General features: G+C 46.1%; 1 protein-coding gene across 5 annotated transcripts in view; it reads left to right on the top strand.

Moving 5' to 3' along the window:
- Window positions 1–12,221, top strand: part of ctif (CBP80/20-dependent translation initiation factor) — a 109,054-nt gene that overhangs the window by 46,771 nt on the left and 50,062 nt on the right. For all 5 annotated transcript variants that reach the window (XM_064308959.1, XM_064308961.1, XM_064308962.1 and 2 more), the window contains one exon: window positions 8,493–8,569. In XM_064308959.1, coding sequence (XP_064165029.1) covers window positions 8,493–8,569 — 77 coding nt within the window. The remainder of the gene's footprint in view (window positions 1–8,492; window positions 8,570–12,221) is intronic.

Genomic DNA, 12,221 nt, shown 5'->3' with positions numbered 1-12,221 from the left:
GATGTATAAATCTTTAATAAATCACTTCCTTGTCCCAGTTCCTTCTGTTTTTACAGTAGCTGAATTCAAACTTTCAGGCAAGGAAAGCAATCATGACATTCATAAGACTTTTCTTTTTTTTTACTTCCTCAATATGTCTGAAAAGCTTAAAGTAAATTGAAAAAAAAATAGTTCCAAATTGCGATTGAGTTGGACAGGATTATCATTTTCAGCATACAGTTTCAACATGCACAGTGGACTGAAGGGTAGATTTTCACATTAAATATTTCCTATAAATCTCTTGGAAGAATATTCACAATGAAAGGATACATTTTTCTTGACACTCATTCGTCTTTGTCATCATTCATTAGCACCAGGCTGTTTCAGATCCCATCCAATCATAAACCATAGCTGCTTATGTTTACTGTTGCCTGCTGATAGCACTCACCACTTTCCTGAAACTCTAAAACCTGAGTTTGTCTGAGGTAATCTGAACTATCAAAAGCCTTGGCATTTCTTTCTACTTTATAAATTCAAACTCGTGCATCATTGCATTTGAGCCTTAGCTGAACTTGCTTCTGTGCCAGGAAACTATAAGTCTCTGTTCGGCCTAACTGCTATATATTTTGTCCTTAAATGTATGTGACAATTTCAAGCTAAGGTTCCATTTTTAATTTTTTTTTACAGGAAACGTTTCTTTAACATCACCAACTGCTGAATGTTTTAGGGAGAGGGAGAAAAGTAATACTATTTTAAATTTGTTTCTTAAAGTCCGGACATAGCTGTTAAATTGAATACAGGCCTAAGACAGATATTTGTTTATGAAAACCAGAGTATATTACATTGTCATATAATTTTTCAGAAAAATTGCCGTTTGGTCAAATTATGAAGCTTTCAAGGAAAGTTATTTCTGTAGCTGGAAATTGTATGATAAATTGGTATATTTTCTTTGGCTTGATTCAATGTCATTGGGAGGAAGCCAATAAAGCATAAATAAGCAGTGATTGGACAATGGATAGAATGCTTTGTGTATGTACTAAATCCAACGGGGGGGGGGGGGCGGGGGTTGAAGGAAGCCCCCTCAAACGGCCAACTTTCTGCTTCCTTCTCTCTGGTTCTTTCAACTCCCAGCGATCAAACTGAGGAAGTGGAGGTAATGATCCGGTTCCATCGAGAGTCCTGTCTGCTTCCCCCGCATTGTATGGAATTTATATAGACCCCCATGTACGCCGTGGCGCGGAGGCTGCGAACGTGGTAGACTGGCGCAGCCTCTCTGCACTGAAGGAGCCAGCAGAGGAATTCCTGTATGGTTCTCCTTTAGGCTCACAGAAAGTGGAATCTTGAGAATGACGGAGTGCTTCCCCTTTGCCTTTGTGACCTGTTGTGGACACCCTGCATTGTGTCTAATATTTATGCGCACCCAACAGTCTCTCCTCAGAAACGTGCAAAAGCCTAAAGTTATTAAGACCTTTTCATAAAGGTTTTTTTAAATAATAGGTTTTCAAAATGGAACAAGGTGGATTTGCGCTCAAAAGTCGTCAAACACCAGTGTATCTATGACATTTTCAAGTGCACTGTACCACGGCAAATCTTCTCAGTATAGCTTTGATGCATGTACTTGCTCCTGAGTACCATCATGCCCCTGAAATGGGGTCCCATCAAGCCTCATGGCACTTGCTTTGACGCGAGGGAAGAATTCTGGCACCAGCCAAGAGATGTGCCCAGCTTTATTATTGCTGTTTTTATGACATCATTGGTGACTCATCGCTCCTGGATGCCCCGGCCCGTTGGAGCGGGGCTCCCCCTGTTAAGCCCGGCTGTCAGCCCGCGCTCTTCTGTCCCCCTCTTCGCTCCGAGGCCCCCGGTGTCAGTGTGCGAAGAGCTCCCTCCCGCCGACCCCTGACCCCGTGGAATGCAGCCTGCCCGGCGCAGGGGAGGATCCGTCCGCAGCGCTGTACGTGCGCTTCCTGGTCGGGCCTCCGCACGTCCCGACTGTCACGTCCACAGGCGGCGGTGCGCGCACCGCCGTACAGATCCAGGTGAAAGGGCACTGGCTGGGGGAACGTGCTACGCTCTTGGCTTGGCCATTGCTGGTCTTCTTTCAGAGGCCGCTTTTCCTGCTGTTCTTTTCCTGCAACACAATGAGGGGTACAATAGAAACTGCAGTGTCCTGAGCTAGAACATCTCCAGCGCAAAAACAAATTTCATTAGCAGCGTTTGATCTAGGATTGATTTTGGCCCCCTGCTATTTTTTGGGCGGTCACTGTTTTATGTCAGGGCAGGGGGTCAGTGGAAAAAAAAATGAACAGAGATATGCTCAGGTAGCAAATTTGAACTTAATTTTATTATAGAAAATGAAAAATTAGCTATACCATTGTAAGAAACCCCTCTGATACCAGCTTCGGAGTCACCAACTGTAAGAAACAAGAACTTTTCACATCGAGGTCACCAACTGTGAGAAACCCATCAGACACTCCCAACAGCGGAAGTATCTGAGTGGCGAAGGAACGCGTGTAATCTTACCTGGTACTACTGCTGGAACGGGATTCATTTAATGTTATCTCAATCATCTGACTCCAAAATAACGTTTTAACCTTTCCTGTGTGGTAACAGTTATGCAAAGATGGAGGAGACTGCTGTCCCCCAGTAGTGTGGCTGTATACAGATGACTGTCTATCTCGGTAGACGCAGATGTGCCTCTGGCATATGTGCAGGAGTCCGCGTTGACACGTTTCGCCGTTTCCCCTTATATACCCAAAAGATAAAAGCAAAACACAAAGTCATCAAATAAAGACACAATCATGACAAAACAGTACTTCAGTGATTCTGCTTGCACTACCTCTGTAAGTATACCACACCAGGTCAACCTTTGTCTTTGGCTGGGCACTGACCCATAGGTACAGTATCAAGATCTTTAGTCAGCAGTCCACCACCAAAGGCACCAACTTTTTCCCCTTGTCATCGGCTTTCCAACAAGACAAAACAATTAAATAGTATTCTGGAGAACCTATGGTTCACATAATGCTGATACAGTTAGATGTTTTGCAATTGAGCGCATTTTTACTCTTTATCACACCTGCTGACTCTCTGTCTGCACAGTAAACAGTCTGTTTTACAGACTTCTGTGAAATGACGTACACCATTTTACAAGAACCGCTGATTTTACTGATTAATTATGGTTTAACTTTTATCTTTCTGTAAATCTTATGTTAGTTTAAATCTGCATTCTTGAGATACTTCAGAATGAGAATAAATTCGATTGGACCAATGAAAAGATAGCACTGAAGTTTTTTGTTTTGCTATTTCTTTTACTATTTATAAATTCAGTTATTGAGTTTTTCTGCAGGGTAAGCCAGGATAGCCATTTTAAACACAGAGCCACTGAGGCTCCTCATGTCCTTTACTTGATTTCCTTTTTCGAATTAACAAAAATAAATAAACACAACCTCGTAGAAGAAACTGAGCCATCATGAACATTTTGTGTAGTCTCCTGCAAGAGTCAAGTCTAGCATTTTTTCCCCTGAAGTAGGAAGCATGTAAATATTTATGAATTTTCTAGCTTTGATGACTAAATAATTATGCTAGAGTTTAGATTATCATCTGGTTACAATTATAAAACCGAATTACTGCTAATGATATCCTTCAGGAAAACAACAGTAGCTAAACCAACAATCTTTTGCTCTCTCTGCCCCTCCCTCCTCTCTCTTTCCCTCTCTCGGTCTCTCACTTAAAGCAAGCAAACTGAAAGTCTGACACTGATGAGATTTATCATTTCAAGAGTAATGAACTAATGTGACTTATTAGTGGAGCAATGGACTATTAGTTGTGACTGCACAACATTTGCAAGACTGGTGTATATAGAATGTTGTAGCGTTAATGGCTCATAAAACAGGATCATAAGAGTAATCGGATGTGGTTATCAGCATATTTATTTTAATTCCCACTCATGAAACCTGATCTTCTTACCTCTTCACTATAGGTATGGCATGTAGGTATGGTTTTTCAGTAATATGCAGTGCACACTGGCTGGGTGTGACTGGGAGTAGAAGATTACACGCCACTTCCCATGACTGAAGGGAAGGGGAGAAAATATTCCGCCATGGCGCGCTCTCCAAACTGCCGTGAAACTGCGAGAGATGTGCTGCAGCCTGTGCGGAGGGATAGCTGGGATACGGCTGGAAAACAGCGCGTTCGCCGTCGCCGCGCTGCTCATTTCCTAAACAGGATATGCGGCACACGCGGTCCCGCGCGGCGTTCTGAGCCGAGTCCTGTTCGGCCTGCCTGCTGGGGTGGCGCCGCGTGTCAGAAGCGCTTATTAAGACGCCACTGAGGCCGCGTCCACATCTGTCTTCAATCTGCGCCGGCCAATCGGAGCGGCCCAGCTGCAGTCGCTGGGTCCTCCAGGAAAAAGTGAGTAAGACAGAGAGGGAGGGAGGGAACGAGGGAGGGAGGCAGGGAAGGAGGGAATGTTTGCCGTGCCAACTTCTCTGAGGCTCTGGGCTCTGCTTGTGGAGCTGGGGGTCCTTTAGGCTAATTCGTACAAAACAACTAAACGGGAACATGAAGGTCAGACCTGCTATAGGAATAGATGTACGTGCTTAATGATGTATTTAATTTAATATGAATCTCTGGTTGTTGGTCCCTTCTTTTGAGAGGCAGATTGTGCCAGCTTGAATATTGAATTGAGATGTACATCTTGATAGACCAGCATGAATTCTTGGCGGGATCCAAAAATTAGTCAGTGGTACATGCTATGATTTATGACAGCACAGTGGGGCCCCTGTCTTGTGCTCTGTGCTGCGATTGGTTCAGCAGGCCATTTGCTGGAAGCCCAGCAGTGTGAAGATGATTAAAAGCTCTAATTATTCTCAGAGATGGCAAAGTGTTGACAGCAGTTTAAACCAGTGGTCACCTGCACACACTCTTACTGTATGGTTTTAAAAAAAACTTTAAAAATCATTCTCAAAAACCGATTGGCAAGTTGTCGATAGTGGTTTAATGTCACTGAGGAAAGGTTGCATAGATATAAATATACACAGTGGTACGTGTGTATATGTGCAGGTAATGTTCACAGTCTAGGTGAGTCTCCCTTCCTGTGTGCTGAGGTGAATCGGGCAGTGCTCAGAAGGGCTTTAGATTAGACCCTGCAGATGAATGTGTGCGGTGTCAGAGTGGCCTACTGTCCCTCCTGACAGCACGCAGCCAGGCCCCGTACCGGCAGGCCCAGGCCCAGGCCCAGGCAGGGGTCAGGAGGGCAGCGGAGCGCGGCTCCTGCAGCACACGTGATCCCTGCTGACAGAGAGGCGCAGTCAAACGCTGGGCGTGTGCCGGCGGGCGGGGCGGAGAGGGTGCCGCTCCGCTTCCTGTGCAGACGCCGTCGATCTGGAGATAACCGCGGCCCCGCGCCGCTCCGGAGTTGTTTGAGAAAACAGCTCTTTTGCCTTCCCTGTCGCTCCCTCCCTCTTCCCCTCATCCCACTCCCACCCCCCCCACCCCCCGTACATCTCCTCCCACTGGTAATAGGCCAATAGTGCATCTGTAACCAAGGCAACTGGCGCCCCTGGTTTACAGCCAGACATGGAATTTGAGTGTCACCTCTCAGATTGATTTAATGGCGGACGCAGGCGCTTGAGAGCACGGAGCACTTTTTGAATGTCACGTCTTTGAAACGGACGCCTTCACCTGCAAAAGACTTGCATTTCTTTTTTTTTTTTCCTCCTGCTGATTTTGTCTGACCGTGTCATGCGCTGTCTGGGGAAATTGCAGGCTGCCAGCCCTGCTCTGTAAAGACTGAAGGGGAGGGGAAGGTTGTGTGCGCAGCCTTGCCTGCAGATGAACGCCGGGGACGGGGGTCTGTAATTTGTCTCGCGCGTCTCGCGCTGCGGCGCCCAGCCGAGCGGATTGCGCGGCGGCTGTGACGGGGAGACGCTCGCCAGGCGCGAGACTCCTCTTTGACTGTGACACTGCTGGCACGGCCCTCCTCGTCAGCGCTGTGAGTCACAGCCGTTTTTACCCACAAATCCTTCATTTCCTGTGTGGGAATGACGGGGAGGAAAGGGCTCGTCTCCTACGCAGACACTTCCCCAAAGCTAAGCATTAGCATTATGTTCTGATTGCAGGAACTCATCCAGGGCTCTGGCTATCTTCCACTAATACACAATTTTGCGCACAAATGCCTGCAAGACATAGTGATGACACACCAAACTATGTTTTAGGATCAGATTACTATTCATATGTTACACATTATGCTGTTGGCTAGTGGTTTTGACAGGAGTAAAGGTACAAGATAGAGGCCCAAAATGTGGTTGTCAGAAAATGTGACAGCTCCAGTTAGGCAGTATGCTGGCTTTATACCACAGTATAAAGAGAAACCCAAAGATTTAAATGGGGTGGGCCTAATCTGCCAACTTCAGTTACAGTTAAGGAAGTCCACACTTCTAATCTTTGCACGAATCCCACTAAACCTGTGCATCAGCCAAATAAACGTTTTAATGAAAGTTTGTGAGCTTTGTTTTTTGCTCCATTGATACCCAAATACCCAGCATTATATGGGACAGTCCTCTGCTTTGACCTTTTGCTTTGCATCCCTCAAGGATACATGCTGTCCCTTATTTGAAATAAAATAGCAAAATTCTATATTCTAATTCCAAATTCTTTTCCATACAATAAGCATTGTTATCAGCTCCAGCCATTGTCCAAAGTTGCACTGGGCTGCAGGCATCCTCCCTCTTGTGAGAGAGGCAATTGCACAGTCAAATATGGTGAAAGCCTAATTGAGCTAGCAAGCTATATAGATGGATTTTGATATAGCTTGCCAGCTATATAGATAGATTCTGGTCTGCGAGATGGATGGAGCTAGCATCTGTTAAATGCGTAAATGTGACATACTGTAAGTGACCAGATGGCCATTTGTACAAGTCATCCATCTACAGTAGGAAATAATTTAATAAATTACAGGGAGTAGCACCTTTGGAAGAACAAACCTTCTTTTTAAATATTTATGGTGACATAGGCTCTGCAAATGCTGTGAATTATGCCTATTTGGTTCATAATGAACAGTACATAAATGACACATCTGAATTTGGCAACATTTTTCAGTTTTTACTGTTAAGACCGTATACTATATACTATGGAATTTTTCAGGACTGGTATGGTGGTGTAAAAACCTGGATGCCGCCTAACCCTAGACTTATTTCTTACGTAGTTCACATGTGATTATTTTGATGTGCAGGTACATATAGATCCACTCTAAAATCAGGACTTGTGTGTGCTCTGAGTGTGACACCAGTCAGAATGAGTCCAGTACTTTTCAAGGTGAGGAGCAGTGATCAATAGGCACTGCGGGAACATGCAGACTGTTTCAGTCGGAGTGAATAGAAGCGCACTTCTGGCTCTACAGAGAAGGGGCCCTGATGCAGGCCAACTGGCAGCGCTCTTCTGAGAGCACAAAGCCAACAGCCAGTCAGTATCCCTGCATGTGGGCTGCACTGCCACTCAGAAAAGGGACAGAACAGATAGGTAAAAAGTGAAGGTCCATTAAGGTTGGATAAAATCATTCTGTGGCGTAAATGCGGTATCTGTGAAATTAGGTGTTGCAAAATCTCTGTGGCATTTTTATAGTTGCAGAACCTCTGGTAAAAATAAAGGTTGGGTGTCCTTTTCATTGGGTGTGACAAAACGGGATTAGCAAAATTGATCAGGTGCTTTGAAGTCCAATACAGTTAATTTTTTGTAATCGGTGTGCATGGTGATGCTACTCTTTTTGACTTTGATTCATATTTGCTGATGACCCCCCCAGAATCCCCTTTGTTGCTGAAACAGTGAATGTCTTTAAAATTTTAATTCATTCCCACCCTGAAAACACATTTTGATTTATTTCTCTGTTGTGTCTTTATGGGCAGCTGAACACTCAGCATTTTTGCCAGAAGTGCATTGCAGTACACTGTGACCTTGTATATTTTTAACTTCATGCATTTCCTGTAATGATTGAGCCGAGCATTCTACTCTGTTAACATCGAAGAAAAGGCAATAGTTGTGAAGGTGGGAGTTTTGTTCATGAGCAGCTCTGTGTTTGTAGGTAATATTCTTTCTCAAAGATGGATGGCTTTCCTCGCTGACGTGGGAATTCTGCTTGGTACACTGGTGTTTGCACTTCAGGATGTTGATTGTATTTCATATTTATTTATTGTGACAGAAAGCCTGCCGGAGCAGAGATGCAGAACTGCAGGGACTCTATGATGGGAGTCGTGCGTTTCTCTCTCTCTCTCTCTCTCTCTCTCTCTCTCTCTCTCTCCGCTCAGAGCCCTGTCACTTCATGAATAATGGACTGCTCTGACGTTCCTTTTCATCTGTGTGCTTGGTTAACAGGTGGCAGTTTGATTGGCAGGCTCATCAGGGAACATGGCTGCTCGTCTGCACAGCTATCGGGCCTCGTAATTTCCTGCCATTTCGCATCTCAGCGTGAGAGCGCCAGACAGCCCAGACCGATGCCTCTCCTCGTTGTGTTCCCACAGGTCTTCCCGCCCCTGTCGACTGAAGCCGAAATCGCGCACACCAAAAAGCTCTTCCGTCGCAGGAGGAACGACCGTCGGTGAGTAGCGCTGCTCGCTGCCGCAGCCAGGGATAAACGCACTCCCGTTTCCTCACGGAGAGCGGAGAATGTGGGAACGAAAACACGTTCTCGCCCTCCTCTGGAACCGAGCGCGAATGGAACAGCGTGCAGATTACACTGCCTCACACAACTCCGAGGCTCTGGGTTCTCGTCCTTTGCCAAAAGAACATCAAACCTGGAATGCTGGCTCCAGAGTTATAGAATGTCAAGGGGGGGGCGAGGGGGGGGGGGAGCGCACAAGTTTTTACTGTGTATTCCCTGAAGTCGTTTTACTGCTAGACTTGGTGGGCTCAGGAGAGCAACGATCCTTTCATCCAAAGTACAACATGACTCCATACGTGAGCCTTCTTTCATTAACTGTTCATATTTTCATGTTAAAATTCCCAGTAAATGCCTGTTTTTTTATTTGATTTTTCAAAATTTCTTTCCTGTATGACATCGTTGGAAACTTCTCTCCAGTTGCTAAGTAACAACTTAAAAGAAAATATTTAGGGCTCTGTCAGTGAAAATATGGTAACTTCAGTCAGAATTAAACCTTTTTTTCTTTCTTTTTTAAAGGCACAACAAAATTGGTTCCCAGACATTTTGTGCAATATTAAGCAAATTGTTACTGGCCTAATAGTGTTAAGAGAAAGGCTGAAAGAAAGGCACAGTTTTGAATTAAGGCATTGTCTATTGTTTATACAGTACCTAGGATTAGAATTATCTTAAGGATTCATGAGAAAAAGCTTCAGTTAGTAGACTGGGTTAGATTAACAGGTAAATTGATACACTTTTCATTTCACCCTCAGCAAGATTTTGCCTGTGGTTTCTCATTTTAGTATACGTTGGAGTGAGTTTCTGCCAAACCCAGTGTATTTTTTCAGTTTCACTGCACCCAAACAATTTAAAAACATGACACGGCTTATGAAATAGTCCCCTTTTCTTCTCTCTGGCTTCTTTCTCTCTATCTGGGTTCCTCTGAAGATTTATTCCCATTGGGGAGTTTCTCCTTCCCAGTGGGGAGTTTTTTGGGGGTTCAGGCTCGGTCTTGCCCAATTTTTCCTGTTTCCTGTTTTCCTGTGAAGCGACTTTACGACGGTGTCTCTGTAAAACGCGCCACGCAAATAAAACTGCGCAGCATTTCATTTCTCATGCTTGTTTGGCTGGGATTTAATCGACATCTGTCCTTAATTTAACAATTAAAAGGGGGAAAAAAAATGTTTTTCTTCAGCAATCAGAGTTCAGCAATCGCTAAAACAATTTTAACCAGCTGAGGTTGTGAGGAAAAAAAGGCTTGCATTCGCTTGTACGCTAAAGTTGAGGGCAAGTGTTGACTGAATACAGGCCTTTCTCTCTACCTCTTACCTCCCCACCCCCACCCCCTCTCTTTCTCACTCAGCCAGAAGTGATTTCCAAAATATACTTGTGAAATGATAGCCTTTCCTGCGCAGAAAGCGCCTCGGTGCTGAGAGGGTCCTGTGGGTGTGCTGAGGGCTGGCTCTGAGAGGGCCCCTCCAGCCCGGGCTGTCTAATTACTCCAGCCACAGGCCCGGGAGTGACTCCAGGTTCAGCCAAGGGGCGGGTCCTCAAACCAGGCCCTTCATTACTCAGGCCTGCAGCCCTGCAGTTCCCTTCCCAAACATTCACACTTCAAACGGCCCGGCCCTGCCCCGAACCCCCTTCCCCGCGCTGGGAAACTCATTTTCCTCCCTCTTTTTCGGGCGATGGGGGGGGAGGGGGGAGGCGGCGGTGGCGGCGTTGAGGGTGCTTCACGCTTCAGGCTGGGCTCTTGTTCCGTAGCTCGGAGCTCGGCACGCCGTCCTGTGCGTTGCGCTACGTTGCATTTGCACAGCATCACAGTGCGAAACGTGCATCGTGGCCCATGCCGCCAAGCCAACCCGCTGCCATGCCGTGAATGAAGGTACAGCCAGGAGACGGCAGTATTAATTGTACTGCTGTTCAGCCCTGGGGTAGGTAAAGAGAGCCGTACCTGCAGTGGAAAGAAAAGAAGGAATTGTGCAGCGGCAAACGCACATTGACCCTCCTCTGTGGGCGCGGGGACGTCGGAGCCCGGCGGAGTGTCCGTGCGGCGTGCGGCGTGGAGCCCGCGGGCGCTCCTCTCTCAGCGCTCATGATTTAATCATCCCAGTCCTTTCATGTCGTCCTCACCGCTGTAAGGCTGGCCTCAGCGGGGGGTTTGACCTTCTCCCACCTCCCAAACGGTGGAAAGAGCCCGCAACTTCACATCACTCCCTTCCACCCCGTCCCGTCCCCCCGTCCCCCCGTCCCCTGACCGTCGTGAGGCACCCTAATTCTGAGGAACTGCAGACTGAACAGAATTTGGGGTCATCTTTGGTGGAGTTATTAGAGATTGGCTGCCTTATCTGCAGCTAATAAATAATGCAGCCGATGTTCCCCGGAGCAGCACTCTGAATTTGACTGAATCCGCGCCGCGCCGCGCCGCGCCGCGCCGCGCTCTTCCTCTGAGCGCTCCTGGCGGATAGCAGCTGCGTGCTCAGCATTTTAAAGGCGCCCTGACAGAAGGTGCTCTCGCCCGACGCTTCGCGCTCCGGCTTGGCAGCCGCGCCGCCTCTGCTGCTGGCATCGCGGGCACTGCAGTCCCGCTCGTCAGGGCTGCTGGCTAAAGCAAAGCTCTTATCCTGGCAGGACACCTTGCGCTGGAGTCAAACTTTTGTGGGTCGGCGTCATCCTCAAAAACTTTTGAGGGAAACTTTGGCCGATAACTGGGTGTGCTTAGCAGGCACCCTGGTTGAGGGCATCTTGCGGCGAATATTTTTATACTTCTCAAAGTTTCCTGTGTATTCTGGAAACACCATTTATGCAGTGTAGTCTTTAATTCACTTAGTTTGCACAAGGGTACCCCACTGAGAACTGCAGTTTTTCATCTTGCGTTAAAACCTATACATTATGGCCTGTACATGTAAAAGATAGCACTTAGAATAGGTTTGTTCTCGGTTGTAGATTTCATGGTGGCGTGTCACTTCCTGTTTCATCCAGCCTCTTCAATTTTACATTGACTATAGAAAACTGAATGAATGGCAAAGGTTAGGTAAAAGACTAGACACATAAAAGAACCATACTATACTAAAGCTATAATGATTAACATATTTAGCAGAACAATTAATGGAGTCATGCTGTTAGTCAAAAAACTGTTTTCAAAAGAAGTTAATGGGGTTTCTTTATACATATTAAATAAAATAAATAATTTGTTCACCATAGAGAAATATGTCCAACAAAGAGTCTTTAAAAAAAAAAAAAAAAATCAAAAAGGCAGTTTCATGTAATGAAATCATAAACATCTGGTATCAACATTTGGTTTCCCCCGCAAAATCAGGACTGATGACAGCGTAGAGCAATATTGCGCTGGTACATCGCATGCCGATGGATTTCAATTATTTTGTACATCTCGCAATTTTCGGTCAGACCGCAGGACGGCGATTACAATGGGCTGGACCCCAGAGACACAAAGCTGAAAGAATGGCAGCCCGGGACGGACACCAGTGAGGATGAAACAGCTGTCAGGACGCATCAGGGATAAGAGCACTGAAAGGAGACACGCTTTCCTTCATGATTTAACCGAGACAAATGTTCCTCCAGAAAAAAGTGGATCACCCAGAATTATGTGTGT

This window comes from Anguilla rostrata, chromosome 14 (assembly GCF_018555375.3).
Source record: "Anguilla rostrata isolate EN2019 chromosome 14, ASM1855537v3, whole genome shotgun sequence".
Lineage (NCBI taxonomy): Eukaryota > Metazoa > Chordata > Actinopteri > Anguilliformes > Anguillidae > Anguilla > Anguilla rostrata.
This window is presented reverse-complemented; position numbering and strand designations above follow the sequence as displayed.